This window comes from Chionomys nivalis, chromosome 1 (assembly GCF_950005125.1).
Source record: "Chionomys nivalis chromosome 1, mChiNiv1.1, whole genome shotgun sequence".
In the NCBI taxonomy this organism is placed as follows: domain Eukaryota; kingdom Metazoa; phylum Chordata; class Mammalia; order Rodentia; family Cricetidae; genus Chionomys; species Chionomys nivalis.
Window position 1 is genome coordinate 116720451 of NC_080086.1, and position 13232 is coordinate 116733682.

The 13232-nt window shown below is 41.3% G+C and overlaps 1 protein-coding gene across 2 annotated transcripts in view; it reads left to right on the forward strand.

Annotated features, from left to right (window-relative positions):
* Positions 1 to 1221: 1221 nt before the first annotated feature.
* Positions 1222 to 13232, forward strand: part of Fshr (follicle stimulating hormone receptor) — a 180675-nt gene continuing 168664 nt past the window's right edge. For both annotated transcript variants that reach the window (XM_057782301.1, XM_057782309.1), the window contains exon 1: positions 1222 to 1373. In XM_057782301.1, the coding sequence (XP_057638284.1) occupies positions 1222 to 1373 (152 nt within the window). The remainder of the gene's footprint in view (positions 1374 to 13232) is intronic.

A 13232-nucleotide genomic window follows, 5' to 3' on the forward strand; every position in this document is an offset into this window, starting at 1 on the left:
TGAGATATTGAGTAAAGTTTCTAAACTGTTCTTAGTCAAAATTGTTAATAGTAGAGGGCCCATATTGATACTGCTATAACTTGTTATCTCAAAATTAGAGTCATTTAACTGGAAGCAAGATCATAGCCACTCTGCCTAAATTGTTTGCCTCTATTTTTCTCAGGAAACAGAGACAGAAGGAAGGATACGATGTGTGTGTGTGTGTGTGTGTGTGTGTGTGTGTAATAATTTTCATGAGACAAAGTTTGGTGTATGCAAACACAGTATTGAAGGAAACTCTAGCAGGCAGTAAGTTGTAGACATGATCTTTGAGACAAGTATTCTTGTAGTCTCCATAGACTCTGTGTTGAAAGTAGAAAGCCACTTTACTTTTACCAAATATTTCTCAAACCCCTTATTCCTGAACCTGAAAATTCCACTGCAAATATTAAGGGCGTCACCCATTAGGATCACCTAAAATTACAAGTGTAGTCTTGATAAATTTATTAGTGCCAGTTGCCCAAAAAGGAAGGATAGTTTTCAGAGTCTGGAAAGAAAAGACAAGAGAAGCCAGAAGACTATGCATGGCTGGTGGACACCGTGACATGTGACACTCGTGACTGAGGTCACAGGGCAAATTATCTCCGCAGAGAACCCCATATCACACATGCCTCCCACCTGCAGAGACCTAGTGCTGGCTAACCCACCTCCCTGAAGTGTGCATAGTGCTTATTCATGTTTTTAATCAAGTAAGAAAGAGCATCGATGACTAGAGCCCAGGTGTGTGGTTTCTATCAGGTGTGTCACAGGAATACTATGATGTCAAACACTGAAGGTAGGTCCCATCTGCCTCCTGTCTTCCCTTCTTAGAGCTGTGTCATATGGCTGTCCTTTGCGGGGAGGGTCAATTGCATTAATGAGAGGAAGACAGTGGTGGCTAGCAGGGACCCTTGAGCAGTAAAATATTGTGAATTACTCTAAACATGCACCAAGGTTCTATTGGCTCGTTCTTGGGTAAAGGAATAAAAACTAGAGGTCTTGAAGGATAAGGGAGAAATCACTACTGACACACGTTAATTTTTCTTGCCTGCAAATGACAAAAAAAAAAAATTAAGAAAAAAAGCATCCCTTGGTGGGTCATGTGACTTCGCCTATTTTTCTGGCAGATCTCTCTTGTCGGGCAGTGTGGAGGAGGTTTTCGCTGCCCGTGCAGGAAGAAAACAGGTGGATGGATAAATAATCATGGCCTTGCTCCTGGTCTCCTTGCTGGCACTGTTGGGCTCAGGAACTGGATGTCATCACTGGCTCTGTCATTGCTCTAACAGGGTCTTCCTCTGCCAAGACAGCAAGGTGACGGAGATTCCATCCGACCTCCCCCGGAACGCCATTGAACTGTGAGTATCGCCGCGGGGACAGCTGTGTGGCTGCCATTTGTTCATCGAGTACTATTGTTATTTTCCTATTAGACTGATATCTTCCGGGCTGAAATATTTTTGACCCGACCAAAAGCCACAATAAAACAAACTCCCCCAGCCAGACAGCCAGACGCTTCTGTCCTACGCCTTTCCAAGGCGCTTTGGTGAGAGTTTATATTGGCATTTGTCAGGGAAGGCCAGTGTGGAAAGCTGAATCTGGAGGGAAACAGGGACAGTTCGGGGGACACATTTACTCCTAATCGCTGCACTCCCTAGAGAAGAAGGAAAAGTAAAAAGTAACAGAAAGTAGAAAACTTAGGAGACCTTCACCTGGAGATAGGAAGAACTTGTTGAAGCCAGCTGTACACACACCGTTCATTTCAAGGAAAGGCACCCAGGACTGTGGCTTTGAAGACAGTAGCAGATAGTACTGGAGTTCTGGGGTTACAGGGTTGTTTTTAATAGAACAAAAGGGGGAGCTTGGGGAGTGTGGAAACAGTCTGAAGAAAAGAAGAAAAATAGCTCAAAGGGAGAAAGAAAGCAGGATAATAAACTCAGCAGGGAAAATGATGCCCAACTCTAGATTTTTGCTGAAATTTATTTAAATTTCATTTAAATATTAATTAAAACTAAATTTCATTTATTTAATTTATTTAAATATTAAATAAAAAGTATTTAAATGGGATGTAGACATTCTCCTAGAGTTGGGCAAGAACTGAGACGTATCTCACCCTGTCTGTACCCTTTGCAATTTGGAATCCAGTGACCACTAAAGAAATTTTCAAACTCTTACTGCGTATCAAAAAGGAGCCAGGGCATATAAACCAGAGGATCAAGCCCACCCACTCAGTGTGTTCTCTCCTGGAACCCCAGACCTGGGCTGTGTGGTTGTCCAGGTACTGAGAAGCGAAAGTGTAACTCAGATGGCAAACAGACTCAGGTTTTCCAATCCAAGCCAGGACTGTGAATCTCAGATGATCTTCTTAGGATAATGTTTGGAATTTATCACTCTCCGGTGACCTCTTGAGTCTACAGCAACTGTGCAAAAGCAGTGGCTCAAAGAGAAAACATTGCCCAGCTCTGTGTTTTGGCTACACTACCCAGATGAGGCAGTTCTTCTTGATTACATTGAAGGATATGCTGTGCGCAGAGAGTCCTATGTATGAGGTCAGTCTAAAACAGGGAAGTCAATGCACCCTTAGCCCCACGAATTATCTGTACCCCAGGCTTTAGGTGTTTACCCCTTCCCTAAGCCTCTGCTTCCTATTTCTAAAGTGATTTTAACACTTGCTCTGGTGACTGTGACGTGTGACATGCGATTCTTTCCTTTCCACACTAATTCGCCTTTCTCTGGGTCTCCTCTACTTCTCCCTGTGACCCTATGAACCAAGCAATGGCATCCAAGTTTTGAAGCAAATATCCTCTATAGATTGAACTGTTGAGTAGTATGCCACTACCCTATGAACTCCCTTCCATGCCTGATGGTCTTCCATCTGCAATTTCTTCCTAAGTAGAGGGATTTTTTTTCCATCCTACATAGAAAAAGTTGGATAACAATAAAAATACAAGAAAGGAAAAAGGAGAAGGAAAGAAGGAAAGGAGAGACTGGGGGAAATGTATGTGTACAATGCACAAGGACCAGCAAGATGACTTTTCTCTTACACTAATGCATCAATGACTAAAGTACATCCATGTTCAAGAACATTTCATAGCTGAGACAAAAGCATGAGGTATTTATCTTCCAGAAAAGTGAGAGAACATTAGATGGAATAGCAGAAAAAGTTTTACGCTTGATTCTGGACAGCCCTACTTAGATATATACAATAGAGGAAATACATAAAACTGAAAGGGACAAAAGAAATGCTTGCTGATTGTTGGCATTCCCTATCACTGTCCCAGAGGAATGAGCCCGGTCCTTTGAAAGCTCTGGGGATCTATTCTCTCTGGAGGCCTTAGGTCAGAATGTACTAAGTAGGATAGCAATCTTCTTTACAAAGCGTGCTAATAAAAAGAAGATAAAACACAAAAATTATTTGAGGAGTGTGTGTGTGTGTGTGTGCATGCTTGCGTGTGTACAGAAGAGAAGATAAAACATCAAGAACTGACATTCCAATTGAATAAACAATTGTTTTGTTCTTCCTTATAGGGATAGATTTAGGGTAAACTGGAGTTTTGGCTAAAGAGGCGAAGTTGTGGGTTCTGTTTGGTATTTTTCATTCACCTTGTAGTGTTCTGAGTTAATTAATGATGTCAGTGACAGTCATGTCGGCTAAGGGTGGGTCGACCAGCTGAGCTTCACTGACTACAATGGCTTGACCCATCACCATGGAAAAGCTGCATTGCTCACCTAGAGAAAAACACCCGTGTTCCTCCATGTGTTTTTATCCTGCCTTCCAACCTCGTTTGCATCAGTTTCGCTTCATTTGGCGTATGCGCCACCACCACCAAAGATTACTGCTCTCATATGACATGCACATGCTTGTATAAACGGATGCGATCAGAAGTGCCACTGACAGACACGTGGATTGCATTTTCCAATCAGTTCCTGCTGCTTGCTTTATGCTTTGCATGTAGTGTTTCGCTGAAAACTCGCAACGGAAATTCAAGGGAGGCCCTGTTGTCGTTTTCAGAAGCACAGAGACATTGGACAGCTTCAGCAAAACCCCCAGTGCTGTTCCTTTGTGACAGAGCTAAGAACCAAGTTTAAGTCTGCTTTTGCATGCCCTCTGCATATTGTGAGAAACGTGTATCTTCTGACTCCTTCCTGTTCTTCTGGGGGGTAAAAAAATACCAACATGCTGTTCTTAGAGTCTGGACTAGAAGCCAGCTCTATGGGTCATTCAGCCTCTTTGGCAGCCATTTCACTCAAGTGTGGTGGCATAAAAGCAGACACAGACAGCAGGTAAATGAATGAAATTGTCCTCACAAAACATTTTTGTGCACACACTGAAATTTAAAGTTTATGTCATTTTTACAGTACAAAATCTTTTGTGGCTTTTCCAAATCCGTACATAAAAAGGGGAGGGGGGTAAAAAGATTTCTAGTTCATGGTCCTTAGAAAAGCAATCACAACAGTGTTGTTTTGGTTATATGATGACCGATTTGTCCCAATCTAGGTTGTTTGCTGCCCACTCTTGCTTCAACTGAGAGTTTCTTCTGAGTTGAGAGAATAAATTGGAATGTAAGTGGTCTAGGAACTTGAAGCATGTCACCACAGAGAAAACATTAAACTAGGCAGGGAGGGTCAAGAGTCGAGCCACACAGAGTGGGAATTAAAGGGTCATCTTTTAACTGATTCCGGCAAGTCAACAATGATAGAATATTAGTGTCTCCACTCTGAGAGACCTGAGATTAAACGTGAGCGGTGCCAATAACTTCTTACTCTATCATCTTGTGCCACTGGCTGTATGATAGAAATTACAGTGTATGCCTGACTCACAGAATTGCTCTGGGACTACATGAGACAATCCCAGTAACAAACGGCAACATGTCTCCAGTGCTGTTCTTGTGAATATTGGTGATATTAGCAAGTGTAAAATATTAGACAAAACTCACTTTCAAGCACAGGACTCTTGTGAAGATCAAGCCACTAGAGAAGGATGGGAATAATTTGGAAAACTGATTGATTTTCATAGCTAGTCTGTAACCTCCCTTTTGCTTAGCAGTGGTCTCATTCCAGTGGGTACGGCACTTAAACTTCATACGCTGAGTAGGAAAAAAATAAGCATTTCTACAGGCTGTTGGCATTTGTCAAGCACTGGGAAAGCAGGTTCATTCTGCTCATCCTGAAAACAATCATGATTTCTGACTTATCCCAGAATCTGCTTCAGTTGGACGCAGCCCTCAAACCCAGAAAAAGTCTCAGATAATCTTTCATTCTTCCTGGAGTTGAAATTCCTGGGGAAAAGGTAAACACTTAGTCTAGGTTCAAAAATTTTCAATCTAGGAGACACTCTGAATAGAATCATTTTCTTTGACACAGCCAGAGGACTGTGGTAGCTAAATGTAGTTCACTGACATTATACCTGGCTGAGGGAATGTCAGACTGGGCTCCTGTTGCAAACTGCCTGTCTTGAACTCTCTCCTCACAGTGTCCCATAACTGGTTGCAATCTCATTTGCCTAGAACTTACTTCTAATTCTCTAATTATCCTTTTTAATTATTATTCTTTTTCTTTACCTTGGATTCCTTGTATGGCTGCTTGTTCTCCACACCTACAGCCCTAGGTTATTATTTTTTTAATTAGGAGCAGGTTTTTCTGGCTTAGTCTTTGCTTGGCAAACCTTAGCTCTCAGGGATATTTCAGTGTTCCATGAGAGGGATGTCTTTGCCATGCCAATGAGTTTTGATATCCAAATAAAAGAGTTCTTGATGTTTTCAAACACAATTATGGAGCTTTTTCCCCCCCCTAGGAGCATGCTTGGGGATTAAGATCCTATAAAAGACAGATACTTTGGGAAAAAGTAGTCTATTCAACTGCCAGGGCCGGAAAGAATTCCTTCTTAAGCGTGAACCATAAGCAGGACTCCTGGCTCCTGACTCAGTACTAAAAGAGATGAGCCCTTGAATGGATTTTCATTGTGTTATATCAAAGAAATGGCAGTTGGAAGATGTCTGTTCTTATAGAAGGTAGTTCTAATATACACATTGTAACCATGTGGGAAACAGCCATTACCTCTTACAAGTTACTAGTTTCGAGCTAGTCTTATCATTTTATATTCTACTGCTCCTAGCAAACACCCTCCTAGCATTGCCCTCATCTTTACCTTTGATTGAAGCACTAGCTCTCCAGAGTCTGGTTTTTTTGTTTCTTCATTTACCCCTCTCTAATATAATAAAACCTTCTTTCCCCAAACCAGCCTGCTCAATTGTCATTTCCTCTGCAAAATGCCACCATCATCATGTTATGGGGCCCTATTTCAAAAATAATTCAATAGCTCAATAGCTTCCCTTGCTGACATTTCTCCTCATCCTTTGGTGGAGGAGTGCATTCCACAGGGTTTCTCTCAAACCGCATCTTTACCTCTCTGTCTTTATATTGACTCTTCAATTTGCCCCCAGTTTCTTCTTGACCTCTTGCTGCGTACACTGGTTACCATGGCCACACTTGAAGTTTGTGTCTTTCATGAACTCATCTATTGCTACTCACTCTTTATTTAATCCTCCTTCATCTGAACCCGGGCACAGCTCATTTCACACTTAATCTTGCTTTGTGTTTAATTTTTCATGTGTATCTTATTTCTTCAACAGCAGTGAAAATTTCCCTTATGCTACTCATTGTGCCTGGTTCAATGCAATGTACACCCTGGGTCTTCAATTATGTGTTGAACAAATGATTTAATAAATCAGGCAGAATTACATCTGTTTATTTGCTCTGCTCCTTATATTTTATATAAAGATTTCTATAAAAGATGATTATAGCTCTTTCCTGCAGTGAACTACAATAGCATTTGCTGCTGTTCTTGGTATTTGTTTTATGAAAACGTCTGTATATCACTCTGGAATCTGTTAATTTATTCAGAAAAAGCAAAACAAGTCACCTAAGTTAAAAGTTTAATATTCTGTACACTAGATATGCCGCTTACTATTTTTTACTTAAGTCAACAGCGTCTGTCTCTCTATACCTATGAATATTGAAAAGATGAAAAAAAAATCCCTAAACAAAATCACTTTCAACCAGATGGAAATATTCCAAGAAAAATATATTTTATCAAATAGTACCAGATCTCAAACATGGAATATTATTCCTTATATATTTTTTAATTGTAGCTCTGTCTGGTTATCAAAAATCCAAGAACTCTCTGTGCAGACTGTCCTGGATGCCCAGTGCAGACCCACCCACTGCCTTTCTTTGTTTAGATGACTCTGTGAGAGAAACAAGCTGTTCTGTGTTCATACTAATGCATGGACAAGACTTCCTCATAAAAAAAAAACAAACCAGTACCCACTTTAGCAAAATTGTCTATGCCAATGTTTGAAATTTAATTGGGCTGCAGGAGAGAGGTTTATATTCCCTACAGAGGAATCAGGGGGAAATGACTAAAGGAATAGCTATAGAATATAGCACCTTGAAAGAGTAGAAATCACATTCCAAGGAAAAAAAAATCTTTTAAAGCAGAAGATGAACTCTACCCTGAGAATTGGCTAAGAGCTATAATTTACAGAGTCATTATCAGCAATTGAAGAATAGGGGTTTGATAGCACAGAACTTCACTTGCTGCATGAGGATAAAATGCCGCTACTTTACCTAGGGGTACCTGCTTCCGTTCCTCAACAAGTCTTCTACTGAAGAAGCCTACATCTAAAAAAAGGACATATCATGCAAGAAGATAGGAAATTCATTTAACTTTTGATTATTTTTCTTCAAGCCACTTAATTGATTTATCCAGTCACTATAGTTGATTGTACTGTACTTTTATTTTAGCTATTAGATTTAGACTCTCCAATTTAGATTTATTTAGACTAGATTCCAGGTTACATATCCCTACAAGGTCAACTAAGAAAAAGAGTAATTATTTTTAATTGCCTAGGATCTGATTATAATAAGATTTCAATGTTTGCTCCTGATCTGACCTCTCCCTGAAATATCTGAAAGCAAGCTTTCTGTCTCTGACCTGAACATGCCATTACCTTGTTCTTTAGTATGGAATATGCCACTGATCTGCAACTCTTCAAAAGATACAAACGGATATACAAAGGATACACACACACACACACACACACACACTATTTTAAATAAAGCAGCTAAGCCTTGCCATGGAACTTAAACTCAGTAATATTTTTAGTATTAGGAGTGTTTGACTTCATTCTCTCTTAATTGTTCTCTGAAACCTCTTCCATCAATCAGTATCATAACACCCTCACACAGACTCCTGTTCCAGCAGTTTCAAGAAATGTACAACATCTCCATAATGCCACACTTGATGAAAACCTCCACAAAATAGAAACCCTGTGCCGGGCAGTGGTGACGCATGCCTTTAATCCCAACACTCAGGAGGCAGAGGCAGGTGGCTCTCTGTGAGATCAAGGCCAGTCTAGACTACAGAACTAGGTCGAGGACATCCAGGGCTACACAGAGAAACCCTGTCCCCAAGAAACAAAACAAAACAACAACAAGAAAAAAGAAAGAGAGATGGGGGAGGGAGGGATAAAGAGAGGGAGAGAGAGAGAGAGAGAGAGAGAGAACCCATAACCTCCATTAAGCATCAATGAAATAAAAGGATCGACTGGTTAAACAGACAATGCTAAGGAGATTGATGGAAGAGTGGTATAGAATGACTCTCAGTTTCCTCCAGTTCTGAAAAGCTTTCATTTTACAAATTCCATTCAGGCACCAAACTTGCCAAAACTGATAGGATTTTCTTAGTCCTCAGATTCCAAAAGCTGGGTAATAATTCTAGTTATTGGACTCAGTAGGTGAGAATTCCCTTGGGCTTAACAGACAGTTTTGTTATGTGAGAAGCAGTGTGGAGAAGACCCACACAGGCACCTAGATTGTTGTTACAGCCTGACAGAGATTTCGAACAAGAATTTGCTAAGAATCTCAGCTCTAGCAGTGACTTTGTGCCTAAATAAACAAAGACTGAACTTTGCTGAGCATGACATTCCTCTAATGCCCTCTTGGAGTAAGACTGCATAAAAAAGAGAGGCCTCTGTCAGGGAAGGTCACAGTCTGGAATTCCAGACTTATCAGGAGTGGCTTTCCCTGTTCTATCACCTCTATGAAAGTCGGTAAGATCTGACTCCCCAAAACAGGACTGCAACCCTACGAGACAGTGTGCCCTGTACTTGTGTTCTTCTTTACCTCATACTTGTCTGCCAGTTACTCTCTGAGCCCTCCTTTCCTGGGTCCCTGTACTTAGCTCTATTTTACCTTTTGTGATTCAGCTCTCAAATTCAGGGCAAAAAGCCAGACATATTTTAGCATCAAGTCAACACTCCTGTTTCCTCTCTCATCTTTTCTGACCTCAGCCCTCTTATGTCAATTTTCTCTTCTCTAGCCCTCAAATAAATCTTCCATTTCCCTACTCAAATGTAATTATTTTCTCTCACTAAATATACTCTTCTACTTCAGTATTACATAATTTTGAAAGCACAAGAAAGTGGTTCATTTTCACATGTTTTTAACAGCAAATATTTGTTGATCATATGTGTGGGAGACACTTCTTACTTGGGAAAGCAATCATAAGAGGCATCCCTTCTCCTATGAAGTTTTTTTAAAAAGCAAGTAACAACAGTAACAGTTTTCTTCACTCTTACCCACAACAATCAAATCCCCCTCAGAAGAGTCATTGCAGAAACCACTAACTTGATGCTTCATTGTATGTTGCTCTATGTGAGGTGAAAGGACAGCCCATGAGAACTAGAAGAAATGGGTGCAGGGAAACTCAGCAAGAATAGGGCTGTAGCCTAGCACAGAAAGAAAGCCAAGGAGATCTATCTACATCTTTCTTGCTGACCACCCCAAGGCTGACTTCAGGAGCTGTCTAGGGCCACTTCTCAAATGCCCATTGTTTAAAAAGCTGGAAAATGTTTTCTCTGTTTTATGTATAGTAAAAAGGAGAACACAGAAAGAAATAAAATATAATAACAAATGAATACCAGCAAATTAATGATAGGATTTAACTGGAATGTGTTCAGATATTAATTACATTTGACTTTAAGGTTTCAAATTATGAAAACTCCAGGGAGCCTCTGAGCTTGGATGAGAGAGACTGACAAAAAAAATTGGAAGGAGCATGAGGATGAGAGGAGTGAGCTGTTGCATTTCTTTTTCCAAATTCATAGTTTTCCCCAAATCTACTGGGTTCCTAAATGCTATTATGTGTCTGTTGGGTAAAAGTTTGCCTGTCAGTGAACTGCATATGCCAGATCCACTCCACCTCCACTGCCTCCACCACCACCAACATGGTATATGAATGCATTCTCTTCAGAGCTGGTAATGACACTGAACTTGCCTAACAAAAAAAGCAATACACCTTCATAACATAAAGGGGCTCTAGTAAAGGGTCACTGGGTGTGCTGAATGCATGAGGACTTTCTCTTTCTTCTCAGTTTTAAACTCTTTTGTATGGTTGTATTAGCTTTAGACTAGAAAACAAAATTAAACACAAAATAGTCACTTTCCATCTTCAGACCACAGCATGAACTGTATCCATAACCAAACCTAAGCTATTGCCACTCCTATATGCCTGCTATTGCTAGTTTTTCATCAGGTCAGGAAAAAGAACCATTATGGGTAAACAGTTGAGGCATTTCTTTAAGTCTGCATACTGGGAAAGGGAGCAAATCATGCACCAAGAATCACTGGCTTAAGTTAGAAAACAGAGACAGCCATAAAAAAATATGAGTGTCATGATAGGCAAGGGGTCATCTGGAAACCTGCCTGTCATGGCCACACTCCTTATCACACCCCTGAGCATGAGAAGCGGTGGAGCTCCTTCAAGAAGAACACACAGTCTTAGAAAGGCATCTCGTTCCCCCAAACAAATACTAGAGACGAGCGAAAGAAGAACAAACAGTTCTGATAACCAGATAGGAAGCAGCTCCTGGGAGCAGCTTGATTCTGGAGAGAGAAGAACAAGAGTGGCGAAAAGTATTATCATCGCAGCAGAAGACCCAGCTGGGTCATTAAGGTCTAGGCTCATGTTGGTCAGATTCCCTGGAGAAAATCTTTCAGACACCTGCGGGCAGGTGAAACCCTTATTGTCAGCATTCTGAAGGACAAGAAAGGGCTTTGGGGGCGGGGGTGTAACTAAGCATCTGCATTCATAACTGGTACCCATAAATGCACAAACTCTATTTATGTTCTTCTAAAGAATGTCTTTGGCAACTGAACTGCTAGCTTGTACCCATAATTCCAGCTACACCAGAGGTTGAGACAGAATTGCCATCCTGGGGAATGTAGAGAGATTCAGTCTCAAATTTTTTCTTTTTTTTTTTTTTTTTTTTTTTCTTTTATTTATTTTTTTATTCTTTTTTAATTAAAATTTCCACCTGCTCCCCGTTTCCCATTTCCCTCCCCTCCTCCCAAATATTGCCCCCTCCCCCCACTCCCCTCCCCCTATCCCCACTCCTCTTCTCCTCCCCCCACACCATTCCCCCTCCCTCTCGATACTGAAGAGCAGTCCAAATTCTCTGCCCTGCGGGAAGACGAAGGTCTTCTATCTACGTCCAGGAAGGTGAGCTTCTAAACAGGCTAAGCTCCCACAAAGCCAGTTCATGTATTAGGATTGAAACCTAGTGCCATTGTCCTTGGCTTCTCATCAGTCTTCATTGACCGCCATGCTCAGAGAGTCCGGAATCAACCCATGCTTATTCAGTCCCAGACCAGCTGGCCTTGGTGGGCTCCTAATAAATCAGTTCCACTGTCACAGTGGGTGGGTGCATCCCTCGTGGTCCTGATTTTTTGCTCTTGTTCTCCCTCCTTCTGCTCCTCATTTGGACCTTAAGAGCTCAGACCGTTGCTCCAAATTGAGAATCTGTCTCTACCTCGATCCATCGCCAGATGAAGGTTCTAAGGTGATATGCAAGAAATTCATCAGTATAGGATAGGGTCATTTCAGGTTCCCTCTCCTTAGTTGCCCAAGGAGTTTCAAATTTTTTCTTAATTTCAATGCTGGAGCAGACATTCTTAATTCTGGACTCTCTGCTGTGCATCTGTATTCTCTGTGGTAAACTCATTCATAGCGTTACATTCAAAATTTTTGTGCCATGCTCAGCTGCTTTATGGAGCCACAGGCATGGAAAATTAATCTATAGCCTGAACACCTTCACTTGGATCCCTCATTGGAGTTTCAAAATGAACAAGTAGAAAGCAGTGAACTAACCAAACTCCTTCCCCCAAGGTCCTCACAGACCCTTGTGGGCACGCTTTTCTTTACTACCCTCCAGTTCCCAAACAACCAACATGGAGACTTAATACTACTTATAAATGGTCACTGAAAGCTGTGCTTATTACTAACTAGCTCTTACAACTTAAATTAACCCATTTCTATTAATCTACGTATTACCATGTGGCTCATGTCTTTACCTATCCTCCAGAATGCCTTGCTCACTGCTTCTCCTGACAACTCGAGTGACTCTGTCCTTTTCTCAGCATTCTCTCTGCCCCCCAGATCCTGCCTAGCTGTTGGTCAATCAATTTTCCATTAACAATGAGAGTGACATATTTTCACAATGTACAAAAGGAATATTCCTCAGCAGAATCTCCTCTCCCTGTGTCACCAAGTCCAATCTCTAGTATCAGCTCATCACCTGGTGCTAGTGATTCAGTCCCTGAAGCATGGCTGTAAAGTTGACACTTCCCCTTAGTGCACCACCATCAGAGCTCCAGCCATCATCACTTTCATCTGGACTAAGCTCCCGGAAAAATCTCCCACCACTCCTCATTCTCTGGTTTCAGGTGAGTCCAGGCTCCATCCCCAGCGTTGACAGCAAGAGAGGCTTTTTAAATCAGCACAGAAGAGAGATGCTTAGGATTTCTCTTAGAGTTAAATTTATTCAGCCCACGTTTCATAACATCTGATGATGACTGACATTTTTCTAGCTGTCGGAGAGCCAACAGAAGGAAGAAAACAAAATTCTCTCTCTTGTAGAGATCACATGTTTTGACATGAGTACAAAGTCACCCCTGAACTGGCTCTGTATGCCTCTTCCATAGCCCAATGCCCCTCATGCACTCTTTCTGATCACCAATAATTCCAGACTCCATAGACCCACTTTGAATCCAAGCTTGTACTCCTTAGCTTCTTACCTTCCTTTCCTCTTGGCCAAGAATGTTTTTCCTGCTTCTCTTAGCAATTTCTCACCTTCCTACTCTACCCCAATGCTACTCCC